The 12918-nt window shown below is 50.3% G+C and overlaps 1 protein-coding gene across 1 annotated transcript in view; it reads right to left on the reverse strand.

Moving 5' to 3' along the window:
* SERHL2 (serine hydrolase-like 2) overlaps positions 1–12918 on the reverse strand; it is a 107580-nt gene that overhangs the window by 10255 nt on the left and 84407 nt on the right. The window contains exons 9-11 of the mRNA XM_006890173.1: positions 11707–11781; positions 10087–10196; positions 8727–8806 (exon numbers count right to left, since the gene is read on the reverse strand). Coding sequence (XP_006890235.1) covers positions 8727–8806; positions 10087–10196; positions 11707–11781 — 265 coding nt within the window. The remainder of the gene's footprint in view (positions 1–8726; positions 8807–10086; positions 10197–11706; positions 11782–12918) is intronic.

The following is a 12918-nucleotide window of genomic DNA, read 5'->3' on the forward strand; positions in this document are numbered from 1 at the left end:
TATTTTATTGACTATGAAAAGGAATTTGTGTGGATCATATTAAATCATCATGACATTAAGAATGAGAGTTCAGAATCCTTCATGATCATGTGAATGAAGCAAGAAGCAACTGTTTCAGCATAACAGGAGATATCACACGGTTTAAAATTTAAAAAGGTCCACCAGGGTTTGTTTGGGTTTTTCCACCATATCTATTCATTATGTGTGCTAACAAAAAATCCATGGCACTGAAGAAGAATGTGACATCAGCACTGGAAGAAGACTCCTCAACAACCTTCATTATGTAAATGGTACAATCTTGCTTGCTGGAGATGGGCTCAAAGTATAGATGATAAAAGCCTACAACTTTCAGTTTGGATTAACTTCAACATAAAGAAAATATAATCCTCACAATTGGACCCATAGGAAGCATCATGGTGAATGGGAAAAAAAGATTGAAAATGTCAATTTTCTTTTTAAAACTTGGATCCACAATCAACACCCTTGATAGCAGCAGTTAACAAATCAAATTACCTATTTCGCTGGGTAGATCTGTTGCAAAGGATTTTTTTTTTAAAGTGCAAAGGTATCAGTTTAAACCGATCACATTTTGACAATAGAAGTTTATCTCACAAACAGCCTCTGCAGGGTCAAAAGACAAATGGTGTGTCAGTCTCTCCAACGTATAAAGACGTCCCGAAAGCTGAGAAAAGGAAATGACTTGGGAGAGAGAGAGAACAGCTTCTAGTAGGAAAATAGAGAAAAGAGGTCCGAGTCCTTGCCTGTTGTCATGGCTTGGACTGTGTCTCCACCTCAAGTACATTGTGTAATGACATGACTTGGGAGCCATGCAGGGAAGCCAGGGTCTGAGAAACCAAATAGGTGCTAAGGGCTCAGGAGTGGAACAGTCTGCTCCTGGGCTCCCAGCCTGATGGGGGGTAGGGGACTGCCCCTGGGGTGTGCCTGAACCCCTCTGTATCAGTAGAGATGGGGCAGTCCCTACAGAACTGCCCTGCGGACCCAAAGGCAGTGTCTTTCTGATGGATTGAGTCCCCCCTGAGGCTCTTGGGTGAAGAGATGAGCAGTTTCCTCTTGTGTGCTCTGGAAACTCAGTGGAGGGTCAGCTCCGAGTCGGTTCTGACCCGAAGGCGGTGAACCAGCTAGTTAGAGATAAAAGGGGAGGGAAGTGAGTCTGAGAGCGGAAACCTCATTTCCACCAACAAACAACTGGCCTCTGGTAGAATGTGTCACTTTGGACCCAGGAAGTTCCTCGGCCAGTGTTGGGAAGGCCAGGCCACACGGCGGGCTCCCAGAAACACCTGACCTGCCTCTGGAACGGACTGAAGTGACACCCTGAACTTGGCCTTCTAACTGTTCCCTAGGAAGGCTATTCCTTGGAGAGGAAATTGTGTTTGGAAAGGTGGGGGAGGGAGGGTCGGTGAGAGAGAGAGGAAGACCCTCAACCAGATGCAGTGAAACGGGCGGTAACCGTGGGTGAGGGTGCCAGAGGTGAGGATGGCTCAGTTCTCAGGGTCACCAGGAATTGCACTGCACTTGACGGTCCTTACCAGCAAACTTCGAGAGCTGGCACCCTGGTTTGGACTTGCAGCTTCCTAAACTAAAAAAATAAACTATTAAAGTCATGCATCCCTGTCTTAGTAGCTCTGGAGAACTGAGACACCAGGAAGAGAGAAATACAACTAAAATCACATTGTGATACAATTTCTCCCCATCAAAAGGGCAAACCCTCAACCATGATAGCAGGGGACAGGCAGGGTGACCAGGGGACGTTCTGGAGCCTGCGAAGCCCCAATGCTGGGATCAGCACTTGGAGCAGCAAAAGGTCAGGGAGGCCCCTGGGGTCTGTGCTCCACCAGGTCACCTCTCGCTTAGCAGTCTGACAAGCTCTACCTGACACCACTTGGGCGCCTCCTCAAAGCAGTTACAGTAAATAAAGGGAGCACTGGGGGCCTAATGGGAAGGCGTAGCACTGGCAACACAAAGGCAAATGGTTCGAATCCACCCGCCACTGCGTGGAAGAAAGATGGACATCTCCTCCCATGTGATTTGCTGCCTCCGAAGATCCCTGGGCAGATCATCTTTCCTGGCCTGCCTTCTACACTCCGGAAGTGGCCACCACGGCAGGGTCTCGGCCCCAGCTGTTACGGGGGCCCAGCGTTCCCCACTCAGTCGCTCCTTCTGTCCTGGCCTTGGCAAGCTCCTTCCACCTTCCTCATCCTTGTCTGTGGGGCTCCTGGGCAGGGCTCCCTCACTCGTGCCCTCAGGGTGACTGTCCGCAGCAGCGTCCCTCAATAATGGCAGTTCACCGGGTGCAGGAGCTCATGGCCAGCCAACACCATGTGTCCAGAGCAGTGCCTGGAACAAGGCGGGCTCCGGGAACAAATGAATGAATGAACCAATGAATAATGAAGGAAGGGAAGGGGAGAAGCCTGTGCCCGCCTTGATCTTCCCTCAAGGAACGCAGGCCCTGGTTGTGTCACCACTGCAGGATGCACACAGCTAAGGGATCTGTCTTACCCCCAGGGCCACAAAGGGCCATGAGTGTGGCAGAGGGCCTGGGCTTGCCCACAGCGACAGCCACCTGTCCACTCCTGTGTCCAGCCACCCCTTCCCACTCTCCCCCACAGGGACTGGTTCAGCCTCTGCACCCCCCAGTTCTGGTGAGCCAGGCCTAATCGGCTTTGCTCTAGATTAGTCCACTTCTGGGCGCTCTGGAAGGGCCATCTGTGCAGCAGGAGAAGCCTGGGCCTGCGTGTCTCAGGTCTATCCCTGTGGTGGATTTCAGGGAGGGGCCAGGCGAGGCACAGAGGCAGCGACCACAACAACCGCACACCAGGTCACAGAGCAGCTGCGGCTGCATCTTGTTCAATCCTCACCCAGCACGTGCTGTCAGCGTCTAGTTTAGTGATCGTCACTTACAGAACTTCTCTGCAGGAAGTGGAAACACTGAGTGTGTAAGACTCATGCTCCGCCTGCCAAGTGGCTAACGCACTCCCCACCATTCCCTCCCTCCCAGTCAGCGCACTCCCTACCAGTCCCAAATGCCTCTTCAAAGTCAGTGCACTCCCCACCACTCCCCCAAGCCTCCCTCCCAGTCAGTGCACTCCCCACCACCACCTCCATCAGCGTAAGTCACCAGTTATGTTTTTCTAAAAAAGTATTTGCGAATTCATTGCACAATATTCCATCCTGTAATCTCCAGCCTCCTTCCTGTCACCAAAACCATATTTTCCAAGAACTAGCTCTTTTCTAGGGAGCTCTCCTGGCCTAGTGGCAAGAAATGGCCCTGCAATCTCAAAGGCGCACGGTCTGAGGCCATGAGCTGCTTAATGGAGAAGGGTGGACAATCTTCTCTCATATGATCACTGACTCTGAAAGACTGCTGGGGGTCAGCTCCGGGTCCGTTGACTCTGAAAACCTGCTGGGGGTTCTGATTTTTGTATTCCAGTCACCAATTATTATTAATGCATCTTGACTGTATGCTCAATACATTTCGAACTGCAAAAGTTAGCAGAAATCCTCAATTACTTAATTGTGCTCATGCAAAAACTATACGTAGACCAAGAGGTTGTTGTGTGAACAGAGCAAGGGAGCACTACGTGGCTTAAAGCCCAGAGAGGTGTGCGTCATTTCGGTAGACTCTACTTTGAGTAGGAAGCTCTTCCCAGTCGTATTTTTCGTGCCTTCCAACCTGAGGGGTCCTGTTCCGGCACTGTATCTAACAGTGTTCTTCCATTGCCCACTGTTTTCAAAGGCCGGTTATTGCAGAAGTGGATGGCCAGTCCTGCTTCTTTGTCTGTCTTAATTTGGAAGCTTCACTGGAACCTGTCCACTCTGGGTGACCCTGCTGGTATTTGAAATATTAGTGGAGAAGCTTCAGCATCACAGCAACATGCAAGACCCCACAAACTGTCAGGCGAGACAACAGATGTAAACAGTGACTATACACATGGACCACTCCGTGGACTACAGAGGAATCCGACGGACTACCTCTGTGGAAAGAGACATTGGAGAAGCTCAAAATCAGCAGTCAAAAGCAGGTCAGGTGTCGACTGGAACAGATCATCAGTTTCTCATGAGCAAGTTCAAAGTGGAGCTGAAGAAAATGAAACCAAGTTCATGAGAATCAAAATGTGACTGAGTGTATCCCAGCTGAATTTAAAAACCATCTAAACTACAGCTTTGATGTATCGAACACTAATGACTGAAGACCTGAAGAACTGTGGAATGACATCCAAGACATCATCCAGGAAGAAAGCAAAAAAAAAGGTCATTAAAAAGACAGGAAACACGCAAAAAACTCCCACCAAAATGGACGTCAGAAGAAACAATGAAACTGGCATTGCAACAAAAAGAAGTCAAAACAATGGGAAGGAATGCCGAGGTATGAGAGGTGAACAGGTTTAAAAAGGCAGCTTGATGCAGGGGCTGAAGTGGGGAGTGAGCTACCTGGTCCAGGCGCGAGCTCACCAACCACGCGCCTTATGCAGATGACACGATCTAGGTTACAGAAACGGAAAAAGACTTGACGTAGTTACTGCAGCTCAAAGACATGGGGTACATACATCTCAACATCAAGAAAACAAACACTTCCCCACTGGACCAATAGGCAACATCATGACAGATGAACACTCAAGTTGACAATGATTTCTTTTTACTTGGATCCACAATCAACACCCAAGAAAGCAGAAGTCAAGAAATCAAAAGGTGTGTTGCATTTGGGGAGGTCTGCTGTCAGGACCAGTAGAAAGTGCTAAAGAGTGAGGATACCAGTTTAAAGACTAAGGTGTGTCTGATCCAAGTCATGGTATTTTCAGTCGCTTTCTAGGCATCTGAAAGTTGGACAATGAATAAGGACGGCAGAAGAATTGGTGCCCTGGAATTGTGTCGCTGGAGAAGAGCATTGAATGTCCCATGGATGGCCAAAGAATGAGTATATCTTGAAGGAAGTGCAACCAGGGTACTCCTTCGTGGCAAGGATGGTGACACTTGTCTCACTTACTAAGAACCTTGGAGAGAGACATCATGCTGGGAAAGGTTACAGTCAGTGAAAGAGAGGGAGACCCTCAGAGAGAGGGCTTGACATAGTGACTTCCACAGTGGGCTTGATCAGGAAGAGGGCGCAGGAGAAAGTTTGAGATCTGCTGTTCAAACATCGCTGGGAGTCACAGACAACTTGACAGATCCCAGCACCAACTTTCCCCAAGGCTCCCTTCCCACCAGCAGGTGAGCGCCGCACCTTACCCAGCCCTGCAGGCACTTGGGTCTCAATCTCCGCCCCGCTTTGGCTGATACTCTATAAATTGAAATCCTATTCCTCAGCTTGCTGGACCCTCTGAGCCTACAGGGTAAACGAGCTGGAGCTCTCACATCTTTGTCTGTCGCTAGAACTGGAACCAACCCTCAGCTCATCCAACCAGGAGCGTTCTCACAGGGAAGAACTCGTTCAAGATGACTCAACTAGTCCCCCACTCAGGACTCGAACCCATGTCTTCACGCTTAATTAACAGAGTGCGTGCATTCTCCACTCTGCCACACGGGTCCGGGTCACCCTTCTCTGGGCCCTGTCCAAGCAAGTCTCTCAGAATGTGCGCACCTCTTTGATTTCACTTTCTAAACAGCTCTTGTTGTTATTATGCCCTACTGAGCTGGAACTGCCCCCTAGTTAATCCTCCAGTGGGTTTTCAGAGGCAGTAACCTGAACAGAAGGAGATGGGCCGGCCTCTTCCCTTGGCACCTCTGGTGGGTTTGAACTGTGTGCCTTTGGGAGCTGCAGTGCAGTTTCTAACCACTAGGCCATCAGAACTCCCTGTTGTTGTTGTTGTTGTTGTTGTTGTTATGTGCTGTCAAGTCAAGTACAACTCATAGCAATCCTCTGAACAATAGTTCTGAAGCCTGACTTATCCTGTGCCAACCTCACAATCTCTGACACATTCAAGTCCACAGCTGCAGTCTCTGTGTCAATCCACCTGCTTGAAGGTCTTCCTCTCCTCCACCATCCCCCCACCTTTCCAGGCATGATGTCCCTCCCCAAGGACTAGCCTCTCCTGATAACATGCCCAAAGTATATGACAGAAAGCTTTGTCATCTTTGCCTCCAAGGAGCATTCTGGCTGCACCTTCTCCAAAACATCTGCTTCTTCTTTTGGCTGTCTGTGGGATTTATTGCTCTTCTCCAACATCACAGCTCAAAGGCATCAAATCTTCTTCTGTCATCCTTAGTCACCATCTAGCTCTCAGTAAATGACATAGTAAGTGACCATCACATGAATCAGATACACCTTAGTCCTCAAAGTGACATCATTACTCCTCAATAATTTGGAGAGGCCACTAACTACAGACTTTCCCAGTATTATATCTCTAGTTCTCCTTACTGCTGCTCCCAAAAATGTTGTTTGTGGATCTAAGTAAGATGAAATAATTGACAATTTCGATCTTTTCTCCATTTATCATGATGTTTTTTATTAGTCCAGTAGTGAGGATATTTTTTTTTGCTCTTGATGTTGAAATGTAATGCATTTTTAAATTTTTATTATTATTTGTGTGTGTGTGTGTGTGTGTACCATCAAATTGGGTCTGACTGGTACAGTGGTACAGGAGGAAATTGTCCCTCCTTCCTTTGAACCATGCGCCTCTGGGATTGCAGTGCAGCTTCTTGCCACTAGGCCACCAGAGCTCTCCGAAATGTAATGCATTTTGAAGGCTGTAGTCCTTGATCTTCTGCAGCAAGCATCTCAGGTCCTCCTTGCTTTCAGCAGGCAAGGCTGTCTCATCTGCATAATGCAGATTGTTGATGAGTCTTCCCCCAATCTTGAGGCCATATTTTTCTTTATAGAGTCCAACTTCACAAATGATTTGCTCAGCATACAGATTGAGTTAAGTATGGAGAAAAGATACAGACTTGCTGCACACATGTCTTGATTTTAAGCCATGCAGTGTAGCTTTTTATCGAAGGTATAGATTTCATATGAGCATAATTAAGAGTTCTGGAATTCCCATTCTTCTTAATGGTAGCCATAGTTCATTATGATCCAAAAAAGTCAAATGTCCTTGCATAGTCAATAAAACACAAACAGACATTCTTCTGGCATTCTCTGCGTTGGGCCAGGATCCATCTGACATCAGCAGCGATGTCCCTGGTGTCTCTTCTAAACCCAATGTGAATTTCTGGCAGGTCGTCACCCTTTCAACCATGGCTGACTCTGAGAAGAATGGGAATCCCAGAACACTTGATCGTGCTAATGTGAAACCTATACTTGGACCCAGAGGCAGTCATCAGAACTGAGCAAGGAAACACTACATGGTTCAAAATTGGTAAAGGTGTACCCCAGGGTTGTGACCTATCTCCATATCTTTTCAACCTGTATGCAGAGCAGATTATCTGAGAGGCTGGGCTCTATGAGAAGAAGTGTGATGTCAGGATTGGTGGAAGATCTATCAACAATCTGCGTTATGCAGATGACACAGCCCTGCTTGCTGAAACTGAGGAGGACCTGAAGCACTTGTTGCAGAGGGTCAAAGACTGTAGCCTTCAATATGGATTGAGGCGCAATATCAAGAAGACAAAGATTCTCACCACTGGACCAATTGGCAGCATCAGGATGGATGGTGAAGAGATTGAGATTGTACACAGCTTTAGTTTGCTTGGCTCCATGGTCAACACTCTCAGCACCAGTAGCCAGGAAATTAAAGACGTATTGCGATGGGAAAGTCTGCTGCTAGGGACCTCTCCAAAGTACTGAAGAGCAATGGTGTCACTCTGCAGACTAAGGTACATCTGATACAGGCCATGGTCTTTGCAATCACTTGTTATGCATCAGAGAGTTGGACAGTGACTAGGGAGGATAGAAGGAGAATTGATGCCTTTGAGCTGTGGTGTTGGAGAAGAGTATTGAATATACCATGGACTGTTAAGAAAACAAACAGGTTCGTCCTGAAGAGAGTTAAACCAGGCTGCTCATAGGAGGCAAGAATTCTGAAGCTTTGTCTGACATACTTTGAACATGTTGTAAGGAGAGACTGGTCCTTGGAGAGGGACATCATGCTTGGGAGGGTGGAGGGAAGGCGCAGGAGGGGAAAGCCCTCTATGAGGTGAATTGATTCAGTGACTGGGGTAATCGGGATGGGTGTGTCAGAGGCAATGCGATTGGCACAGGACAGAGCAAGGTTTAGGGCTGTTGTACATAGGGTCGCTATGAGTCACAAGTGACTCAACAGCACATAACAACAGCAATAACAGTCCCCCTTTAAGTCTGTAGCTGAAATTACTCTCTTCCTCACTTACGACTAAAAAAAATATCAGCCAAACAAGAGACAGGTCTCAAATCCGTTAGCTGCTCACAGAGAAAGATGGGCAATCTCCTGCTGTATGATTTACAGCCTCTGATGATTCCAGCTCGAAGGTACACAACACAACCACACAATGATAAAAAAACACCAGGAAGGAACACACCCTAACAACAGTTACAAGATCAAGAGGTAGCCTTTGCCCAGAGACAAGGTTCAGGACACTTGAAGGAATAAGAATGGACTGGGGAGACAAGGGTGAAGTGGGAAGGGTGCTGTTACACCGTGGGGATCGTCAGCAGGGAGAACCCGCGTGAATTATCAAATGGGAAATCAATTTGCCCTGTCAACTTTCACCCAAATGAGAAACTATTTTTCAAAAAATTCCACAAACCACAATGGCCATCAGCTCAGCAGTGACGGCGGGCAGCACGTCCCCACCTGTGCCCACTGGGGTGCTTCCTCTCTGCAGGAGGAGTCTCCCACACTCCTCGCTCATGTGGGTGTTGTTCCTCAGGAGCCTGTGGGGACAGCGGGAGGCCAGGTGAGGACGGGAGGGCGGGGCAGAGGGGTGCTCCGTGGGGCACAGGTGTGCATGCGACAAAGGACAAGCAGGCTCCGGAGAAACAGAGGACTTCAGGCGGGAGAAGGGTACAGAGCTGTAGGGGCTGGACTCTGGGCAGTGTTGTGCAAGGTGTGTGTGTGTGTGTGTGTGTGTGTGTGTGTGTGTGTGTGTGTGTACGTGCTGTAATTCCCTTCCTGTTAAACCCCTTTAGCATTGAGTTGATTCCAACTCAGCGACCCTGTTGGACAGGGTTGAACTGTCACGGCCATAATCATTACAAAAACTGACCTCCCACCCTTCCTCAGAGCCGCTGGTGAGCCTGAACTGTTGACTTTAAGGTCGAGTGCTTAACCACTGCGCCATGAGGGTTTCTTAGTAAATCCTTTTGACACAAATATTTACGGAGCCCCCACCACCCATGGGCACACTGTGGCCACACCCTGAAATAAGTGCCAGAGGGATATATGTCTGGACAACACAGTCCCAACAGCAGTGTGGGAGGGTAAAGGTGGACCACGTGGTTACCTACAGGCAGGTGCTACAGGTGGGAGCCCAGGACATGGGCAGCTCACCAGGGCAATCAGGGCAGACTTCTTGGAAGATGTGATAGGTCAAGGCCTGAAGGAGGAGTGAGGAGCACAGGGAGAGAGGTGCTGGGGTTCGTGGAAGGGGCCCCGGGCTGGAGTCCAGAGGGACAAGGTGTGGATGCGGAAGGATACAGCAGCAGGGGCAGATGAGTTCGTGGCAAAGGGTCAGCGGACGTGAAGGCGAAGGACGCAGCTCTGGACAGTGAGAGCGAGAGGTGAGAGGCATCTGGCGGTCAACTCCCACCTCCCCTCCCCACAACACCCCTGCACCTTCCATCTCCCCTCCCCCATGATACCCCTGCACCTTCCACCTCCCCTCCCATGACACCCCTGCACCTTCCACCTCCCCACTCCCACAGCACCTCCCTCCCTCAAAGCACCCATACTCCTTCCACCTCCCCACCCCCACAACACCCCTGTACCTTTCCCTCCCCTCACCCACAGCACCCCCCTCAGAGTACCCCCAGCACCTTCCACCTCCCCTCCTCCAGGACACCCCTGTATCTCTCCCTCCCCTCACCCACAGCACCTCTGCACCTTCCACCTCCCCACCCCACAGCACCCCCCCACAGTAGCCCTGCACCTTCCATCTCCCCTCCCCATGACACCCCTGTACCTCTCCCTCCTCTCCCCCGTGCTCGGTACCCACCCCTGCAGCATCTCCTCAGGACTGAGCACCTTCGGGGGCTTCCCCGAGACCTCCAGCCGCAGCACGTGCTCGATGACTTTCCGCTTGTAGTTCAGCATGTTCTCCTTTTCCTAGGGGTTCACAGCCGCAAGCTAGGAGGGGGCTCCTGCCCAGCCAGCGCCCCAGTGCTCCCACTTCCAGCCCCAGGGTGTGTCAGCCAGTGGGAGGAAACAGTGGAGGCGAACGCTCCCTACCCAGAGAGCGCACCCCCCTCACCCCCGTGCACCCAGAGGGTGAAATGTCACTGAGCGGCCATCTGTCCGGTACCACTGGACCCCAAAGTGAGGGCGGGGACAGATCTCCTACTGGACATTGCATTCTGGGGCACAGTGAGCCTGATGGACTAGGCAGACAGCCCTCCAGGGCCCCCACGGCCTGTCGTCCCTGCAGGAACCCTGGTGGCATACTGCGTAATGGATCACACTGCAAACCAAGAGGTTGGGAGTTTGAACACAGCAGCAGCTCTGAAGGAGAAAGGATGGCAGTCTTCCAGAGGGGTCTGCTGTCCTTGTGTACCAGTGAGTCGGAACCCACCCACAGGTGACCCTCCTGTGGGTTTTCAGAGGCAGTTAATCCCACAAAAGGCTGCACACCCTTCTCCCACGGAGCAGCTGGTAGATTTGAATCACATACCCAGCAGTGCAATGCCTTACCCTTCACCAGGGCTCCAAACGGGCTCAGTAATCTTTTTTAGGTATTTTTTTTTATTATTCATTTTAATGAAAATTTACAGAGACTTTAGATTTCCATTCATTCATTGTTGCACTTTTCTCCCTGTCCACCTCTCCCCGCCCCAGTACACCTTCTCTTTGAAAAGTAAAGGAAAAATTCTTTCGTTGTTTTACAATCCCTCCCCCCAGGTCCACTCCAGGGCAGCTAGGGGGTTCTGACCCACTGACCTAGTTAGCAGCCCACCACTTAGCCCACTGCACCACCAGGGCTCCTTCCTGTGTCAGGGGGCTGGGGAAATGGTGACCGAAAGTATGGGTCTGTCCTTGTGGAGTTTGGGGTCATTACAGCCGAGGAAACAGAAACTGATGTTGGCTTGGTCCCCTTAGGGACAGAATGACAGAATGTGAGTGGCCTGGGGACGTCCTAGTCATCTCACTCGATGCCTTCCCTTTACCGGTGGGCAGGGACTTGCCCCAAGCCACGTGGCAGCTACACAGAGCCTTGATCTCAGATCCAGGAGCTGTGTTGGTGGTGGTGACACAGCGGGAAATGTGTGTGTGTGTGTGTGTGTGTGTGTGCATGCAGGGTCAGCCTTTCTCCACTGTCCCTCTCTCAGGCTCTGGTCTGAGTGCACAAGGTTCCTAACTAAGCATGTATGTGTCCTGGGGGGCTCACTGTGCCTCCTCCCATCCAGGCTCCCCAGCACGGACCTGGGAATGTCCATCTCTGTCCTTTTCAGCGCAGTTCTGGGAAGTCTGTTTCCCCACCCAGCAGGCACAATGCCCCTTCCATCCCAGGATTTCCAAGAGCAACAACCCCCCTTGTGCCCTTTTCCCTGACCATCCAGCTGTCCTCTGTGGGGGTCCCCTGACACCCCTTCACCACCCTCTGTAGTGAGGTCCCTCTTACGTGGCAGTCCAGGACGAGGGGCAGAGAGTCGATCAGGACCAGCTTCTCCACCATCTCAGGGAAGACACAGGAGAACTGTGCATGAGACAAACAGGGGCCGTGAATGGGAGGGGGACGCACGGTCTGCCCTGGGGACCCTGGTGCTTCCAGAAACATCTTCCAGGCTGGGGGAAGGGTGTGGACCAAGAATCTCCCTGTACCCTCCTGCCCCCAGTCGGCACCCAGCCCCAAGCACAGGCGCTGGCAAAGCTGGACTCCAGGGTCTTTGAGACCATCTGGGGAACTTCAGTGGCTCAGTGGTTGGGTGCTGCCAGTCCCAAGGCAGGCGGTTCGAAGGCACTAGTTGTTCCAGGAGAGAAAGATGAGCAATCTCCTCTTCAACGAATTACAGCCTCGGAAAACCCACCAGACGGTCAGTTATGAGATGGTTCTGATTGATGGCACACAACAACAACAACTGAAATGTGGGGTGGGGGAAGTGTTGACATCTAAATCTTCCCAGAATATCGCACTGTCCCAACCAGTTTTCCCACAATAAAGCCCAGCAAAACCCAAGCCAGTGGCTGCTGACTTGATTCCGACCAACAGTGACCCCATGAGTGCAGACAGAAATGCCCATGAGGGCTCAGGGCTGTGGCCTTTCGGAAGCTGGCCGTGAGATCGCTCTTCCCAGCAGCCTCTAGGTGGATTAGAACCACCAACTTCTAGCTTAGTGGTCAAGGGCTTACCCACTCGAAACACCAAGGGATTCTATGCCGCCGTCATTAACAGCCTTGGTGCTTACAGAGCAAGGCAGCTATGAAGGCCACACTACTGAAACTGAAGAGGACCTGAAATGCCAGGGATAAAGATCAGACACTACACCTAGAAGGAAACAAAGATCTTCCCGGATGTGCTGAGGAGCAACATCAAGATAAATGGAGAAAGAATGGTGTGGCCAAGACTTCACTCATTTCACTTGGGTGCACAGTGTCCCTACTGAAAACGTTAAAAAGCCATGTACACCCATGTTTATTGCAGCTTTGTTCACAACAGCAAGGAGTTGGAAACAACCTAAGTGCCCATCAACAAACGAATGGATAGAGAAGCTGTGATGTATTCACACAATGGAACACTACGCTGCATTGAAAAACAAGGAACTCATGCAGTATTATTAAAAATGGGTGACCCTGGAGGACATTATGCTGAGTGAAGTATCTCAGTCGCAAAAGG

The sequence above is a fragment of the Elephantulus edwardii genome, unplaced genomic scaffold (assembly GCF_000299155.1).
Source record: "Elephantulus edwardii isolate Elephantulus edwardi_28Jun2011 unplaced genomic scaffold, EleEdw1.0 scaffold00086, whole genome shotgun sequence".
Lineage (NCBI taxonomy): Eukaryota > Metazoa > Chordata > Mammalia > Macroscelidea > Macroscelididae > Elephantulus > Elephantulus edwardii.